The following is a 19,122-nucleotide window of genomic DNA, read 5'->3' as shown; positions in this document are numbered from 1 at the left end:
TCAAGCTCATAAGTAACCCAAGAACTGAAAAATAAAACCATGAGATACTATTTTTAACTATATCAGATTGGCAAAAATTAGAGTGATACTATCCACTGGTGCCAAGTATGGAGGGACAAGGGTGCTCTCATACTGTTGCTGTAAGTGGACATAAACACAGCTTTTGGAAGGGCCTTTTGGTCCTATCTGTTAATATTTATTCTGCTCAAATGCTTTTGCCAGGAATTCCATTCCTCGATTCAATCCTGCAGAAATGTTTATACAAGAGGGCAAGGACAGATATAAAAGAATCTTCAGTGCAATCTTACTTGTAAGAGTAAAAAAAACTTTAAGCAACATAAATGCTCATCAGTAGGCAACAAGTTCAATAGAGTTATTTCCAACAATGGGATCCTATGAAATGAAATGAAGACATGAACATGTAGACACAAAGAGAGACACAGGCCTAGGAGAATGTATGCTAAAGGGCTACACATGGTTACCCTGCAGTGTGGCTGGGGTGAAGAGACACACACTTTAACTTCTTCTTTATATATGTCAATATTGTTATACTACTTTCAAATTTTAAAAACTTACTAAAAAAATCTATATAACTTCTCGGCCTTTTGACTAAGATCAAGTGTAAAACACCTATGTGCAGGAAAAGAGGAAATAAATATAGCAAGCAAATGCAGAAGTGATGGCTGATTTTAGTCATGTTTATAGGTGGAGTTCTTTTCTTTCCTTTTACTTGTTTACATTTTCAAGTCTCTCATAATAAGCACAAATCCTTTCTAAATGGAGGGAGAAAATGCTATTAAAAACTGCATGGTAATAGTAAAAAAACAAAACAAAACAAAAACACTGCATGGTAGAGGGTGCAAGTGTAGCTTAGGGTTGAGTGCCTGCTTCCCATGTACAAGGTCTTGGGTTCAATCTCCAGTACCTCCTTAAAAAAATAATGAAAACAAACAAATAAATAAATACATAAATAACATGATTATAATGTTAAAACCATTAAAAAAAAAAACCCTGCATGGTATAAATGAAATAAGAGTGTCAAGCTGGATTCTGAGGCATCAAGCCAATTACTTAAATCTTGGTTCTGTCATCTGGTAGAAGATGATATTACCTCTTGGAACCTCAGTTTCTTCACCTATAAAATGGGGTTACTATGAAGATCAAAGATCCCACCTATCAGGAGGTGAGCACATGCCTGGCAGGTAGTAGGGCAGAGTAAATGAAAGCTTTTTTCATCACTGTCCAGGAAAGCTGTGTCTCTAGAGCCTGCTGCCCACACACAGGTGGGTGCCGCCTGGAAGACGGCAGTGGCCAGGCTCAGGGTCGGTTACAGGCTCAGACCCGGCCTCCCGGGCCTCGATCTGCAGCGGCTAGGGCCCCGGCCTACCTTGCTGGGCTCGGCTTCGTCCGTCATGACCCCCGTCATGATGACGGCCTCATCCAGGGAGTAGAGCAGCCCTTCCACGAAGTGGTTCTCCGGGCGCCGGGACTCGCGGGCAAACTTCTCACAGATATCCTCCAGGCCGTGCACCGGCTCAAACCGCAGCCTGACGTACTTCTTGGCGGGGATGATGCGGATCTCGGCAGTCACCAGGAACCCCAGGGTCCCACAGGACCAGGGCACAGCGTAGAACAGGTCTGAGTTTTCAGACTGTGAGACAGAGCGGACACAGGCTGAGGACTCGAACCCTGACCCCACGTTGCATCACTTGGTTGACGCGGTGTTCAGCAGAACATGTCGCCCAGGGGTCAGGAGGCCCAGGCTAAGTTCGCACGGTGTTGCTGTCTCACTGCGTAAACCCCAACAAGGAACTTTACAAGCTATTCCTTCCGGGCCTCGGTTTTCCCTTCTGTGTCACTGGGGTACCTCTGAAGCTTCAACACATTTGACCTTATGTAGGGAAGGATCACCCAGGGAGCACCCTCCCTTCTCCACCTAGGCACAGCCCCCCAGCTACAGGCTACCCAGAAGAGGCCACAACCAGACCCAAAATGGGGGACTAATGGGCTGGGGTCCCAGGTGAGGCTAAGAAAAAGGGCTGAACCCCTACTGCACATCCGTGTAACTAGGCAACATTAACACGTCTCCCACCGGGATCGAAGCCCCCTCTCAACTGAGAGGTGGAGTGGGCATCGCCATCCCAGGGTCCTCAGGATGGAGAATGAAAAATGGATTAGAGTGGACTTACTGGTGTTCTACTATGGATTTACTGTGACTCTAGCAGTGGGAGAAACTGTATCACTGATGTGGAGACAATGGCCACGGGAGTTGCTGAGGGCAGGGAGGGAGAAAAAGGTGTGAGAAGGGGGCATTTTCAGGACTTGGCTTAGTCCTGAATGATACTGCAGGGACAAATGCAGGACATTATATATCCTGCCATAACCCACTGAATGGACTGGGGGAGAGTGTAAACTATAATCCATGTGGTGTAGCAGTGTTTCAAAATATATTCACCAAATGCAATGAATGTGCCACAGTGATGAAAGAGGTTGTTGACGTGGGAGGAGTGGGGGGTGTGGGGAGTGGGGCATAGGGGAACCTCCTATAATTTTTAATGTAACATTTTGTGTGATCTATATATCTTTTAAAAGTAAACAAAAAACATACAAAAAAAATAAAACGTCTTCTTCTACCTGGGCTATTACTAAAATTGACAAAATTTTCTCTGGTCCATTAGCTTGTGTAATCCCCCACCCCCAGCCCCAATCCCCAAAAAGCAAAAGGGAGAGAGCGCATCAGCATTCCCATGTGGCTGGTAAGAAAAGCGAGGCTCCAAAAGAGGCCAGGACTCCCCCAGGGAGTCCCAGAAAGCCAGTGGCAGCATGGCCCGGCCCAGGGAGGTCCCCTCACTCCCAACCCAGCCCCCCTACCCCCGCCTCGCCTGGCTCTGTAAATGTTCCCAACCGTAGTTCTTTGTTGTTGTTGTTGGTTAGACCAACTCAGATGCTTTGATTTTAATGACTCTCCTTTTGGGAAAGTCCAGGCCTGTCTTGGTGGTGGGTGGGGGAGCTGAGGCCAGAGGAAGCCCCGGGACAGCAGGACGGGCAGCCTCATCCCCCACCTGGACCACCACCTAGTTAGAGCCGCAGTAAGCAGGCTCCACCTGGGGGGCCAGGGCCTCTGGGAGGGGAGGGGGACATTTCCTACAGCGTCTCCTTTCTCCACTGATAAAGAACACAGTAGAAGGCAGAGCCCCTGCCAGTGGTTAGGGAACCATGTTGAGTTGATGTGAATCCTGAGAGGGGTCTCTCAATCCAGACCAAGGTCCCCAAGCCCGGAGTCCTTCCCTGGACTCTCTTCTGTGAGGCCACAACTCTGGGGACCCTGGAATAAGCTACATGGATCAGAGTTTATCCAAAGTTTTCACCCTGGCCCGCTTCCTAGGGTAAAAAGCCATCAGGGTTGGTGGCCCACTTTGTTGGTAAAATTGCCTTTTATTTCTCCTAAACAGGTATAACATCTGACCCAGAGCTTTGATGCTGAGGCCTGCCTTCCCATTGAGAGGCAGGATGGTGTCATCAGTGGCTTGGATCTGGGAGTCAGGTTACCCGGGTTTGAATCCCAATTCAGTCACTTACTAGCTGTGTGACCATGGACTTGTTTACCATGCTGTGCTGCTTTACTTTTCAATCTGTAAAATGGTATTAATAATAGTGCCTATCTCATAAGGTTGTTAAAGGAGTAAATGCATTTATATAAAACCTGTTTATAGATAATTAAGCCTTTCCAGCAGTTTACAACAGTGCCTGAGCACATATAAGGAAAAGGGGCTATGTAAGTTGTTACTGTGGATAGAGATGCAGACTGAACAGGTGTTGAACTTATCCCTGAAGCATCTGAAATGCAGCATCCCCAGGGGAGTCCCTTCCCCTCCCTGGGATCCCAGATGCCCAGGGCAAGCTGGTGTGGACACGCCCCCCGCCCCGGTCTCTGAACTCACCGGCGTGCAGCGCACAAAGCTGCCATCGGCCAGGACCAGCTCGTAGGCTGTGCAGATGTGCTGGAACAGGCCATACTTGTGCGATGACGACTCGATGCCTGTGCCCATGATCAGGCCCCCTGCAGGGACAAATGCGTTAGCCAGGGAGAGCTGCGGGGTGCAGGGTGGGGGGGGGGCTTGGGTAAATGGCACCTCATGGAGTTGGGGGCGCTCACAGCCTCACAGCACAAGGGAGGCTGGGCAGGGCTGGAAGAAATGGGGCTGTTGACTTGGGGAAGAGTTCCCACTCCTGTCCATCTGGAGAGAGGGAGAGGAGAGGAGGGCCTGGGGTAGGGGCCTGAGGGCTTGCCTGGGGAGGGGGGGTGGAGAGACCCTGTCAGGGTGCTCACAGACGCAGCTTTGGCCAAACCCAACCCAGAACATTGCTGCATTCATGTTACGAGGAACCTTAACCAAGAGGGGGGTTGGGCGGGTGGAAGGAGACCATGTCCTACGAAAATTGTTAATGGAACCAAAGGTGTCTCCCCGGGAAAAGAGGCTTTCAGGTTCATGCATCCTGCGGAAGGGAAGAGATGAGACGCATTCTGTGTTTCGTACAGTAGAATTAGGAGCCCTGGACGTATGTCCCGTGGAAGAGGATTCAAGCTAAACATTAAAAAGTGCTTTCCGGTAACTTGAGCCGTTCTGAGATGGAATGGTAGGCGGTGAGCACCCAGTCGCTGGAGCTGGGTGACACCTGTCAAGGTTGGAACTGGCGGGAAGGTGGGGTCGGGGTCCCTCCAGCTCTGCTCGCCTTGCCCCAAGGTACCACAGAGTCCTCACCCACTGTGAGGTCATCGAGCTCGGGCAACACGGGCAGGGTCCAGCCGATGGAGGTCAGCAGGGCCGTCACCTGACCCATGGTCACCAAGGGCTCCACACGGACAATCTGTGGACACAGCAGAGAGACCCTGGGTCACACGGAGGCTGCCAGCCTGGCAGGGGCTCCTGCGGGCAGACGTTTTTGCCCCAAACCTTTCCAAACACTCAGCGCGGCCTTTCTGGGCTCCTTCTAGGACGTGACATCCCTGTAATAACAGGGCCGGTGATTTCTGGCTCTGTGCTCACTAGTGCTTAACTTTCAAATAACTTCATGCTTAACATCTAGTTTATTTTTCCCCCAGAGTATAGAAGAAATACTCATTGAGCTAGAAGCTACAGCATACATGAAGGAAACAAAAATCATCCACCTTGGTTCTTCAGAGCTGCCAATGTTAATACTGGAGTCTATTTTTTTTTTTAACTTTTTTCCCTCAAGCACATCTATATTGCCGCTTGGTATGTTTCAGTGCCACCACCACCACACACACTTCCCTATCTTGCTTGTCTACCTTAACTTGCTTATCTAACACTACACTGTGACCACTGTCCCTTTTCATTAAATATTTTTAGAAAACATGATTTGAGCAGACACAGTAACACAACATCATGTGGCTTTCTGCATCCAGCCAACATGAAGCAATAGGAACTGGATTTAAAACCCTGCCTGAACAACAACAAAAACAACCAATAAGAAAAGGATAAATTTTTTGAGAACAGCAGTTTTTGAGATACAGGACATCAGGCAGTGAAAGCCAGGGATCCTAGAAAGAGGAAACAAGGACCAAGGACGATGAGCTCTGAGAGCCACAGCCGAATGCCTGGGGCACTTCCAGGCCTCCAGGTGGGGAGGGGGAATCCAGTGGAGGTGGAGAGGAGATGAGCACCCCAGGAGACCAAGGAGGCGCAAGGTGGCAGGACAGAGTACTAGGGAGGAGAGAGGCGCACAGCGCAAACGCTGGAGATGCGCAGAGGTGACCCTCAAGTATCCAGCAGGGAGCCCATCAGCCCACACACACAGGGCGAGTCCACGAGACTGGGGAGAGAACCACCTGAAAGAATAGCCAGGAATGATTCCAAGGGGCTCCCACAGGGCAGGGACAGTGTCTGTTCCCACGAGCCAAACTGGAAAACCACAAGATTCGCAGGATATTGGGTAAAGTACTCAGAAGGGCTGGAGAATAATTAGCCCTAGACTAGAGGCTGTTCTGGCCCCACCTAACATATCTTAAAAGAAAGACCCAACAAGATCATGCTGTTTAACCGTATCCCAGAACAAAGTGGGAGGAGACTTACAGGAATGCCGGATATAATTCACAAGGTCTGGAATCCAATCAAAGGTTACCAGGCATGGAAAGAGGCAGGAAAACAAACTTATAATGAGGAAAACCAGTCAATCAAAACTGACCCAGAACTAACCCAGATAGTAGAATTAGTCAACAAGGGCAGTACACATCAATTATTATTACCTACAGTTCAAGTAGAAACATATTAAAAAGATATTATCAAGACCCAAATAAAACATCTAGAAATGAAAACCACAATGTCTGAGGTGGGAAATACCATGGGTGGAATTAATGGCAGATTAGACATTGTAGAAGAAAAGATAAATGAACTAGAATACACAGCAATAGAACTACTCAAAATAAGACACAAAGAGAAGAAGGAAATAAAAAATAAAGAAAGAAAGCATCAGTGAGCTGAGCTGTGGAACTTCAACTGGCTTAACAGACATGTAATAGCAGTCCCCAAAGGAGAGGAGAGGGAAGAGGGGGAATAAAAAAAAATTTTTTAAAGAAATAATGCTAGAAAATGTCTAAATTTCGTGAAAAATTATAACTCCACAGATTCGAGAAGCTTAATAAACCCCAAGAATGAGCAATATGAGGAGAAAAAAACTATATACCAAGGCACATGATATTCAAATTGCTCAAAACCAGCAATAGAGAGAAAATCTTAAAATCAACCAGAGTTAGTTAAAATAAATAAACAAGCAAACAAACGAACAAATGAATTAATCAGCCAGAGAAAGAAACATGTTACATACAAAGGAACAGAGATTAAGATGATAGGTTTTTGGTCATAATAGTGCATTTGAGGGAAGCGGATGTGGCAGCCTACCACATCGGAGGTCAGGGTTTGATACCCAGGGCCTCCTGGCCCTTGTGGTGAGCTGGCCCAGGCACAGTGCTGCTGCGCGCAAGGAGTGTCGTGCCATGCTGGGGTTCCCCCCATGAAGGTGTGCCCCCCATGCAAGGAGTGTGCCCTGCAAGGAGACCCATCCTGTGTGAAAAAAGTGCAGCCCACCCATGAGTGGCACCGCACACACGGAGAGCTGACGCAGCAAGATGACGCAACAAAAGGAGACACGGATTCCTGGTGCCGTCTGGCAAGAATGCAAGCAGACACAGAACAACACACAGCGAATGGACATAGAGAGCAGACAACAGGGGGAAGGGGAGAGAAATAAATAAAAATAAATCTTAAAAAAAATAGTACATCTGAGAAGAAAGTGAAGAAACATCTTCAAAAAAAAAAGGAAAAATTATCAACCTGGATTTTCATACCCAGTGAAAATATTTTTCAGAAATGAAGGCAAAGTAAATGTTTGCAGACACACCAAAGTCCAAAGGTTCATCATCAGCAAACCCACTATATACAAGGACTGTTAAAGGAGGTCTTTCAGGTAGAAGGAAAAGGAAACCTAATGGAAATATAAATCTACAGAATGAAGAATGAAGAGCACTGGAAATGGTAGCTACCTGGGTGAATACAAAAGATGTTTTTCTTATTATTTAAATTCCTTTAAAAGATAATTGTTCAAAAAATGTAAACAATAATATATAATACGTAAATATATAAAATAATAATGTGAGTTTTATAAGATAGGTAAAAGTATGATAAAAGTAACAGAAAGATCAGGAAAGGAGAAACAAAAGCATATTATCACAAAATCCTTATACTATACGTGGAATGGTATAACTTGGACATAGACAGTGATAAGCTAAAATGTATACTATAAACTCTAGAGCAACCACTAAAATAACAAAACAAAGAGTTTTAACTAATAAGCCAATAAGGAGCTAAAATAAAATCATAGAATCATAAAAACTACTCAACAATCCAAAAGAAGGCAGGAAAAAGAAGAAGGAAACAAGTGGGACAAATAAAAAACAAATAGCAGGAAGCAGATGTGGCTGAAACAAGTGAGGTCCTGGTCCCAGTCCCAGCACCTCCTTAGGAAGACAACCAGATGCGCACCCGCACGTGCCACAACGAGCTGGACGCCACGCCCACAGCAACGGCAATGAGTTAGATGCTACCCACTGCTAGACGTCACAACTGCAATGAGTTGGATGCCGCACCCACCGCAACGAGCAGACACACAAACCAGCAGATGCCACAGCCCATGGAGGGGATGTGGTTCTGGGCATTGGGCACTTGCCTCCCATGTGGGAAGTCCCGGGTTTGGTTCCTGAGGCCTCCTGGAAAAGGTGAGCAAACAACAGCAGACAGACAAGAGAACCATGGGGGGGCGGGGAGGGGGGGATAAATAAATCTTTTTAAAAATTATTTCTTAAAAAAAAAAATCTAAGAAAATATTATGGACAACTTTATGTCAATAAATTAGACAACTCAGTGAAAAGGACCCAATTCCTTGAGAAACAAAAACTGTCAAAGCTCACCCAAGAATAAATAACCAGAAGAGCCCTTATCTAGTAAAAAAATTCAGTTTGTAGTTAGAAACTTGCTCACAAAGAAAACTCTAGGCCCAGAAGATTTCACTGGTGAATTCTAACAAACATGGAACAAACACATAATACCAATTCCACACAAACTCTTCCAGAAAAATGAAAGGGAAGGAATATTTCCCAACACATTCTAATGGATTTATTATTAAGCTATAGTAATCAAGACAGTATGGCATTGGCATAAGGTCTGCCAAAAAGATCAAAAGAACAGAGGAGTACAGAAATTGACCCACATATATATACAGACAACCGATTTTTTAAAAAGTGCAAAGGCAAAATTCAGTAGACAGAGGACTGACTGTCTTTTCACCAAATGGTGCTGAAACTATTGGATAACCATATACAAAAAACAAAATGAACTTTGATCCACACCTTAAACTAGATACAAAAATGAACTCAAAATGGATCATAGTCCTACATGTAAAACCTTAAACTACAAAATTTATAGAATAAAAACATAGAAGAAAACTTTTATGACATTGAAGTAAGCAAAAGATTTTTTAGAAAAGACACTGGAAGCATTATCTATAAAGAAGACATTAATACACCAAAATTAAAAACTCCTTTTTGAAAGACAAGCCATAGCTTAGGGAAAAATATCTGCAGATCATGTATCTAATAAAGAACTTGTATCCATAATATATAAGGAGAAAACAAACAATCCAATAAAAAAATTGGCAAAAGATTTAAACAGGCATTTCACCTAACAAGATACTCAAAATGGCCAAAATGCACATAAAAATATGCTCAACATCATTAGTCATTAGGGAAATACAATTAAAATCACAACTTACACAACTATTAGAATGGCTAAAATAAAAAAAAGACCAACCATATCAAATTTACAAGGATGGAGAGCAATGGAACTCTCATGCATCGTTAGTGGAAATGTAAAATGGTGCAATCACTTTGGAAAACAGGCTGGCAGTTTCTTAAAAAGTTAACATACACCTACCATATAATCCAGCTATTCCACTCCCAGATATTTATCAAAGAGAAATGAAAATATATTTCCATATAAAGTCTTGTACACAAATATTCTTAGCAGCTTTTGTTTGTAATAGCCCAAAACTGGAAACAACTCAACTGTTTGTCAATAAGGTAATGAATAAACTCTTATATATACATACGATGAAATACTATCTAGCAAAAAAAAAAAATGAAAATACATGATTACATCTCTCAACATGGATAAATCTCAGAGCAACTAGGTTGAGTGAAAGAAGCCAACACAAAAGGAGTACATAGTGCATAAATCCATTTATACAAAACTAAATGCAAACTCATCTATAGGGACAGAAAGCAGATAGTCGTTTGCCAGGAGATGAGGAATGAGGGACGGGGAGGGGGGTATTACAAAGAAGCGGGAGGAAACGTGGGGGCGATGGGTAAGTTCATTAGTTCATTGTCATGGGTATGCTAATGGATTCACAGGTACAAACAGATGTCAAAACTTACTGTCAAATTGTATACTTTAAATATGTGCAGTGTATTTATTATATGTTAAGTATACCTCAATAAAGCTGTTTTTAAAAAAGTTCCAGAGAGATTAAGTAACTTAGTCAAGATCTCCCAACAACAAAATGCCACCATGTGGATAGACTACATTTAATGACTCCTCATTATTGGATATTGCATTATCCTTAATTAGAAATAAAACTGTGATACCATTGTTTCCTGTGTTATGTATGTATCTTTGATTGTATGTAGGTTTATTTCCTTTTTCCTTAAGTCAGGTTCTAGAATTACTAGATGGGCCAAAGAGAATGCACATTTCTACGGCTATTAGAAGCTTGGGAGAAGTGGATTTCGCTCAACGGATAGCGTGTCCGCCTACCACATGGGAGATGCAGGGTTCAAACCCAGGGCCTCCTGACCTGTGTGATGAGCTGGCCCATGTGCAGTGCTGACGCACACAAGGAGTGCCATGCCACGTAGGGGTGTCCCCAGCATAGGGGAGCCCCACACGCAAAGAGTGTGCCCCATAAGGAGAGCCGCCCAGGGCAAAAAAAGCACGGCCTGCCCAGGAATGGTGCCGCACACACAGAGAGCTGATAGAGCAAGATGACGCAACAAAAAGAGACATATTCCCAGCACCGCTGACAAGAATATAAGCGGACACAGAGGAACACACAGCAAATGGACACAGAGAGCAGACAACTGAGGGGGGGAGGGTGGGGAAGGGGAGAGAAATAAATAAAAAATAAATCTGGAAAAAAAAAAAAGAAGCTTGGGTCTCCAGGAAACTTGTAACAATGGCCACCGCCCCCGGCCTCTTTTGTAGCCCTTTTCCTACCAGCTTGCTGCCTTACTGGGAAGACATCCGGATATAGGTCCCCTTTTGTCTCTCAAATTAAGCATGATCTCCCCATCCCTGACTGTGTATGGAACTACAGACCATCAAAGAATGCCCCTGAGCTCTCAGTTTGCCTGCCTGTGAAATGGGGCTATGGTCAAGCTCCCTTGATAGCTGTGAGGCTTTGGAGGATGGCAAAGTAGACAGAGCTTTCCCTGATGACCATGGGCCCCTGTCCCACCCACTCCAGAAGTGGCCTTGACTAAAACCATCTCCCTGCGAGTCACTTCCACCAGGGGCGAGAAGGGGGCAGGGCGCAGGGAACGGTGCCGCTCTCACCTGTTTCTTGGTATCTACTTCCAGGATGTCCATGAGGTTGATCATGATGTTCTTGTGTGTCTTCTTGTACTTCCCGACTCGCAGTGAGACCGTGAGCCAGCCGGGGCGCCCTGTGCACATGAAGGTCTTGCTGCCCTGCTCCTTCCATTCCCGCACCTGCAACCGGGGCGGGCAAAGGCTGAGCCAGGGATCCCCAGAGCAGCTCACAGCCCTGCTTCCAGGGAGAGGAAACCGGGGAAGATGCCTGAGCTTGTCAGTAAACATTTACTGGGCCCCTGCATCCTTCCCAGCCTGGAAGGAAGAGGATGATGAAAAAGTCTGCTTGCCCTGTTGTCTGAGCGCACCATGGCTGGTGAGAGTGAAAGAAAAGCTGACATGTTCCTACACCATAAAGCAGAATGAAGACAGAGTTAGAATACAGGAGCAAAGTGTTTTGGAAGCATTAATTCTAACTGGGAAGTTCCAGAAAGGTTCTATAATGGCAATCATAGCAACAAAAAAAAATGTTCATCATTACCTGGATGTCCCCACTGTGCCAGGTGCCTATTATCTCATTTAATTCTCACAATCCCAGGAGGTTGAGATAACCACCTCCTTTCACAGAGGAGGAAACTGAGAAGCAAAATAATGTGCCCAAGGTCACACACCTGCTGAACAGCAGAGCCCAGATTCACAGCCAGGACTATCTGATTTTTGATTTGTGGAAGAAACTTCCACGTCAAGTCTGGGAGGAGAGATGGGCTTGTATTAACAGTCAAGAGAACAACAGTTGACACTTACTGAGGTTTAGAATGTGCCAAGCGTTCACCCACATTACTGATATATCATTTTGAAAGGGAGAGAAGAGAGAAGGGGCAGGAGGAACTGCATTTGCAAAACTTCAATTATAACAGACCAGAGCACAAAATAGAATAAATAGCCCAGGAATTGACAAGCCCACCAGGAACACAGGAAGAAACATTCCCTTCCTGCTGAGATGGGCCAGAGCAGGGAGGTGGCTGGCTGCTGTTGTGACCTGCTACCATCTTTACTCTTCATCTGCTTCCTGCAATCCCATTTTCCCTTGCCCTATGTGAGGCTGATTCTACTCCAGTTCCAGGAGGTAGGCACATGACCTAGGTCTGATCCCATCCTGCTGGTTAAGGTGACAGGTTCATGGATGGGACCAAGACCAAAGTCAGGCCAATGCAGCCACTTCTTGGAGAGGCCCACTCCCTCTACTGGGGTTGCTAAGCCAGTTGGAGGTAAGTTGAAAGCTGCTGGGGCCTCTGTGGGGATGCGGCCTCCCTGAAAATGAAGCCAGTCCAGAGAAAAGCAGAACCAAGAGATGGCAGATGGATGGGGAGATGGCAATGGGGAGAAGGGACCCTGGATCCAGCCAGGCCTGGGCCAGCTTTATTCCTGGACTTTTCAGGTGCCTGGGCTAATAAAAGTTCCTTTTTGTTCACGCCAGTTTGAGGTACATTTCTATCATGTGCAACCAAGAGTCCTGTCAAATACTGGCCATGCCTCCTGGAGAAGCCACATTTGAGCTGGTTGGGTGGACAGCTTAGCATGAGGAAGGACTTTCCTACCATCAGAGCTCAGGGTGCCACATGAAGTGATGGACTCCCCATCCTGGGAGGTGTTCAAGCAGAGGGGGGAGGTGACTGAGGAAGGGATCCCTGAGGGCTGGGGGTGAAGGGATGAGAGGTGGGATTCGGTGACCCAGCCCTCGCCCCCTGCCTAACTCTAAGGCCTGCACTTGAAGCAAGCTCAGGGGTGTGAAGGAACGGGATGGGGGTGAGGGGTGGGCATTCTGGCCGGAGGGCAGGCCACAGGAAGTGACGTTGGAAGTCGCAAAGCCTGAAACATTGGATCTTGATGGGAGCTGACCAAGATTCTTGGCAAGGAAGCCATGGCATGGGAAAATCACTCTTGTGACTATATGGAGGCCAAGGAGAAGTGGGAAGGGCCTAGAATTAGGGCAACTGATCAGGCAGTTATTACAACAGATCAGATGGAAGGCAAGGTAGCCAGACCCACAAGATGGAATGGAAAGGGATGGGAAAGAAATGTTAGAGGTAGGGCTCTGAAACGCTACCTCTAAACTCCTGTTTACCAGCTATGTCACCTAGGACATACGGCTTACAGTCTGAGCCTTAGTTTTTCCCACCTGCAAAACAGGTGTAAGACCTACCAGGGCTATTGTAAGGATTGGGGGAAAAGCAGATGTCCCCATGGCAGAGTGTGACACACAGCAGGTCCAGGGCAGTGGGCTGGTCCCTCGTGGCCATGAGGATGACAGGTGATACCCTGGGCCCCTTGTCCTCTGCTGTCCACCACGAGCCCCCCAGTTTGGTTTAGGTTAAGAGTTCATGGGCCAGGGGTGAGTGGGACACAGCTCCTGTCCTCAAGGAGCTCAGAGTCTGATGAGGGGAGACAAGCAGGTCGATGGAGACTCTGAACACAATGTGGAGAGAGCCAGGGAAGAGGGCACAGGGAAAGGGTACTCTGGAACCATGGCCGTGACCAGCAAAACTCAGGCAGCCCACGCAAAGCATTTCCAGACACTGCTTTCTCCTGCCTGGCCCAAGGTCCTGCCCCTGCCCTCGTGGGGACATCACTCTGCATCCATCTTCACGCTCTCGCTTGAAGCAAACAGAACATGGAGGATGCTACACCTGTGGCAAGGTGACAGCAGGAAACAAACTCTTTGCAACCTGACGCCACTGAGAGGAATGCAAGGAGGATCAGAGGGAGCCAAGAAAACTGCCCTGGCCGGGGCCGGATGCCTGGGCCAGTGGGGGAATGTGTAGGAGGAGGCTCTACCCTGAGCCCCAACAGGGTCCTGGCTCTGTGGAGACCCACACAGGGGCAGGGGCAGTTACTAGGAGGTTTGTCAAGGAGTGAGCACCCCACCACCAGAGGCTGGGAGGCTCCTCACGCTGGGCTCTACCTCCTCACTTTGGTCCTCTGTTATAAAAGTCTCAAAAGCTCCTTCCTGCTACAGAATAAACTCCAAACTCCTTCATCAGACCTCAAGGCTCCTCCCCAACCTGACTCCAAACTGACTTTCCAAGCTCCCCACCTACCTGCCCTGCACAGTTTTTCTCCTCCCCGGCCTCTGCTCCCCCGGGGCCATCCACCTGACACACCTGTTCCCCTCATTCCTCCCACTGCCAATCTTCGGACCCAGTTCCCCCTCCGGGAAGCCTCCCCTCTTCTCAACTTTTCCCGCTCCGGGTCTCGTGATGGTTTCGTGTACACTGCTCATCTCCTTGACCAGGATTCTCTGCACACAGTAGGCACTCCATAAACATCTGGGAAATGTTTTGTCCCTTCAACGCCTCCACGTCTTTCGCTCCCTCTCCTGGGGGCTCCCTCCCCCCCATCACCATGTTTTTAGTTCAGATCATCCGGAAACACCCCTCCTCCGTGCAGTCTGGCCTCCTGGGCGGGTTCTGGTCCCGCGGCGCTCTCCACCTGTGGCCTCGCGCACCGCTAGGAACGCACACGCCCCACCTCCCGCTAGCCCCTCGAGGCCGGCCGGGCGCGCTCACCTGCTTCTGGATGTCCCGCACGCGCTGCTCGTGCAGCCGCGGCGCGCTGCTGAGCTGGACCACCACCCAGGCGCGCACGGAGTAGTAGATGTCGAAGATGAGCGAGAGCGGCAGGAGGAAGAGGCACACGAACACCCAGCGCTGGTGGATGAGCACGAACTCCAGCCCCTTCACGCGGATCCACAGCAGGAAGAGCAGCGCGCACACGGCCAGGGATACCGCGGGCTCCATCGCGCGGCTGGGCCAGCGGCCTCGGGGATGCGGCGTGCCGTGTGGAGAAGGAGGCGCCGCCTCGTGCCGCCTGCCACCGCCACCCGCTCGGCGCCTGGCCTGCGCCAACTGCAGCCGCCAGCCCCCCGGGAGCCCAGGTGTGGGGTGGGGTGGGGGGATGGGGGGTGGGGGTGGGGGTCGCCTCCCCGGCTCGCGATTGGCTCGGGTCGCAAAGGTTCGGTGGGCCGAGACCCGGGCGGCGACCAATGGGGAGCCGCGGCGGGGATCGGACCAGGAACCTGCGGCTTTTATTGGCTGTGGGGGTCAGCCCGCTCCACCCCCTCCTCGTCGCCAACGCGTGCGGTGGGAGTGGCAGCGGACGCGGGTGGTGGTGGGGTCAATTGCGCTCCCATGCGCCAGGGGGCTGCCAGGCGCGCCGGCATTTGGGAGTCGGGGTTCCCTCCTGAGATGGTGCTCGGGGGACAGGCGCGTTAAGCGGCCACGCGTTGGGTCACCTCCCGAGAGGGAGGGCGCCCCACGGCCGCACCTGAAGATCGCTCTGGGTCTGGAAGTGTGGAAGTCCGACCTCCACCCCGGCGGGTGGTGTCACTCCGTGCCAGGAGGCCGCGGGATGCGCCGTCTCATCTTTCCAGGCGCGTTCCATAAATTAAGTCGAGCCGCAGAGCAGTCCTGGGCAGTTGATAGTTGTTAACCGCATTTTATAGACGAGGAAACAGCCCCGAAAGGAGACCTGTGGGTGATCTCCAAAGGACTTGTGAAGCACGGAGCCTGTGGTTGGTACCCTTCCTGTGTCTGCTTCTCTGAGGTGGATGAGGAGGATTCGAGGGGAAAGAATAAAGCGAATTAACAGGCATTCAAAACCCTCTGGTGCCCATTCTGTGCCAGGCACTGTTGGCAGGCCCTGGGGATAGAGTGGTGAGCCAAACACATGGCCCTTCTGTCATGGCTGCAGGAGGTTAAATCCAGAGCCATTGACAGGTCACCTAGAGTCTATTGAGAAACTGTCGACTCTTGTGAAATTCTAGAAAGTGTGCTAGAAGTTCTGTTTCGTGAGTCAAAGAATGTACCAGGTCTGCATTGCCTGGCCCTTCCAGCTCCCCTCCTGTCACCCTTGCTCCACAGGTACTCTTAGGAGGTTCCCACACCCCGGCTATCCCTCCTGTCAGTGAGTGGCTCAAGTTGGCCTCTCAGGAATGCCTTTACCATCCTTTTCACAGAGCTAACCTTACAGTCTTGGAAGCCAGCTCCCAGCCACCTTCTTTAAAACTGCACTTATGCATGTCCCTGCCCCTTTGGGCACTCATAAATAGTGTGTATCTGTGTCAAGTTTCTTTCATATTATTTAATAATGTTTCTTTATGTGTCTCTCACCCCTACAGTCTGAGCTTTAGGGCATACAATGTCTTGTTCACTTTTGTGTTTCCAGCTTCTAGCATGCTGCTTGATGCATAATAGACATTACAGTGTTTGTAAAACAAATGAATGAGTGAGAGGAATATAGGCAGAGGCTCAGATATTCATCGAAGTCCAAATACAGAGAGACTGTTGGCATTGAGCTTCAAAAATCAGTAGTCTAGACCTCTACTGTCTAATAGGATAGCTACGAGCTACAGGCATGTGGCTAATCCAAGTTGAGATGTAACTTATGTGGAAAACACATACTGGATTTCAAAGACTTTGTACAAAAAAAAAGAGAAAATATTTCATTAACTTTTATACTAATGACATGTTGAAGTGTAATCCTAATTTGAGGTGTGGTTACTTGAATCCTTACATATCACTGTACGTGCAGATGTAATATTACACATACCCACAATTTACGCAAAATGTAATATTTTGATATATGGGGTTAAATAGAATATATTATTTTTAAAAATTAGTTCCACCTACTTTTTTTTTTTTAAGGTGATGACTAGAAAATTAAAAATTACAGATGTATCTCGCATTGTATTTCTAGGTGTTCCAGTCAAGAAGGGGCAACTGAAGTGTAAAGAGGGGAACCAATATGGAAAATACCTTCCCCCTGGTCCTGGACGCATTCAAATGTTGGACCTGTTAGAGGTGGCTTTGCTTTAAAGTTTAACTATTCTGAGTCTTGTTGGGGTATGAGGTAATCTGGAAGGTAGAATTTTAACCCAAACTGGACTGAGCGTTTAGTGCCTTGGAGGAGAAACACCCAAGGTGCTCATCAGAATTACTGGTTAATCTGAATAGTTGCATACTTGGGAAGCATAGAAGAAGCTCCAAGAAGCAGATAAAACTGACCTGCAGAAGGCAACTCTCAAAATAGAAAAGGAAAGAGAAACTCTTCAGAACAGCTGTTGGCCCTTCATTTCCTTTCTTCTTCTTCCTGCCTACTCTACTCTGATCTCTGGTTTTTCCTTTCCCTCTCCACTAACTTCAGCCCTTTGGGTTTCTGTTATCTATGCAAGGAAAACAGCCCCCTTGAGTTAGGCCAATTAACTTTTTTTCTGCATAGGGCTTTATGATATTATAGGGACTGCTTTGCATGTCTTCCAGCCCTAAGTTTGGAAGTACTGTGCAGAACATGGAAGCATTCAAAAACTGGGGTGGACTGGAGGAGAGCAGGCATAGGGACTTTGTGGCTGCTCTGTATTATATGCACTCTGCCGGGCTCTGAGGGTAAAATAGAAAACAAGATGTTCTAGTCCCAGCTTCATGGAACTCAGTGTTTCTCAACCTTGGCATTATTGCCCTTTTGAGCCAGATAATTCTTGGCCGTGGGGGCCGTCCTGTGCTTTGTAGGGTGGTTAGCAGCATGCCGGGCCTCTACCCACCAGATGCCAATAGCACTTCCCTATCCAGGGGTAACAACCAAAAATATTTCCAAACATCCTCTTCCCTGGCAGGGCCTTACTATTTAAAGCATGGTCCTTGGACAGGTAGCATCAGTATCACCTGGGACCTTGTTAGAAATTCAGACTCTCAGGTCCCATTCCAGACCCACTGAATCAGAATCTGTCTTTTACCACGACTTTGTCTAGAGGGAGAAAGATTTGTCTGAGAAAACAGTATGTAAACTGAAACCTGAAAATTGAAAGGCATTAGGCAGGCAAGGAATCAGGGTTAAAAATGCTGAAGATGGAGGAAACAGCTTACCTGAAGCCTGGAAGGAACTGTGGAAAGAAGTCCTACATGGCTGGAACTAAAGGAGCTAAAAGAAAGAGGGATTGCATGGTAGAAACAAGAAGTTTCCAGGCCATGGCATTGATTTTGGACTTTATTTGGAGGCAAAGGAAAACCATTAAAAGTTGGGGAGTTCTATAATCAAATTTTTTTAAAGGAGGTACTGGGGATTGAACCTAGGACCTCGTACGTGGGAAGCAGGCACTCAACCACTGAGCTACATCCACTTCCCAATGAGAGTTGGGTTTTTTTGTTGTTTTTTGAGGTACCGAGGGACTGGGGATTGAACCAGGGACCTTTTATGTGGGAAGCCAGTACTCAACCACTGAGCCACATGGACTTCCCTGAGTTGTTTTTTTTTTTCATTTATTTTGCTTGCTTCTTTTTTTTTTTTTTCAGGAGGCATGAAGAACTGAACCCGGGATCTCCGATGTGGTAGGGGGAGGTAGGAGCTCAACTGATCAAGCCACATCTGCTCCCGAGAGTTTTTTTTTTTTTTTCATTTGTTTGTTTTTGTTTTTAGGAGGTATTGGGGATCAAACCCGGGACCTTATACATGGGAAGCAAGTGTTAAACCACTTGAGCGACATCTGCTCCCTGATGAGATGTTTTTATTTTAAAAGGCGGCCTGTATCAACAGGGATATTTCCAGGTTTTATGGAGCCTAAAATTTGTACAACTTGGGAGACCCTCTTTAAGGATAAGAAGTCAAAATTATGAGGTTCAAACATGATTATTTAGAATGAGAAAATAACAATGAATTACAAATTTTTAAAAGCTGACAACTACACCAAGTATCACAAAATTCAGAAAACAACAGAATTTTATTTAACTGCTGGCTCTACCTTTCTAATTCTTTGTTTGGATACAATCCCTTTTGTCATTTCTTCATGTGACAACAGTTTTATGATCATTTTCTACAGAGAGAATAAAGTGGTGATTCAGTCCTTCCAACATGATTGATCGAAATTTGTTTTTATTGTTGATAGTTTGGAAAAGTTTTAGCAATACAAATG

At 47.2% G+C, this 19,122-nt stretch overlaps 1 protein-coding gene across 1 annotated transcript in view; it reads right to left on the bottom strand.

Moving 5' to 3' along the window:
- Positions 1–15,213, bottom strand: part of DHCR24 (24-dehydrocholesterol reductase) — a 32,310-nt gene extending 17,097 nt beyond the window's left edge. The window contains exons 1-5 of the mRNA XM_004467972.4: positions 14,729–15,213; positions 11,187–11,342; positions 4,764–4,869; positions 3,942–4,060; positions 1,388–1,651 (exon numbers count right to left, since the gene is read on the bottom strand). Coding sequence (XP_004468029.1) covers positions 1,388–1,651; positions 3,942–4,060; positions 4,764–4,869; positions 11,187–11,342; positions 14,729–14,959 — 876 coding nt within the window. The 5' untranslated portion in view covers positions 14,960–15,213. The remainder of the gene's footprint in view (positions 1–1,387; positions 1,652–3,941; positions 4,061–4,763; positions 4,870–11,186; positions 11,343–14,728) is intronic.
- Positions 15,214–19,122: the final 3,909 nt, after the last annotated feature.

Source organism: Dasypus novemcinctus, chromosome 9 (assembly GCF_030445035.2).
Source record: "Dasypus novemcinctus isolate mDasNov1 chromosome 9, mDasNov1.1.hap2, whole genome shotgun sequence".
Classification (NCBI taxonomy): Eukaryota; Metazoa; Chordata; class Mammalia; order Cingulata; family Dasypodidae; genus Dasypus; species Dasypus novemcinctus.
Note: the sequence above shows the minus strand (reverse complement) of the source record. Positions and strands in the feature narration are given on the sequence as shown.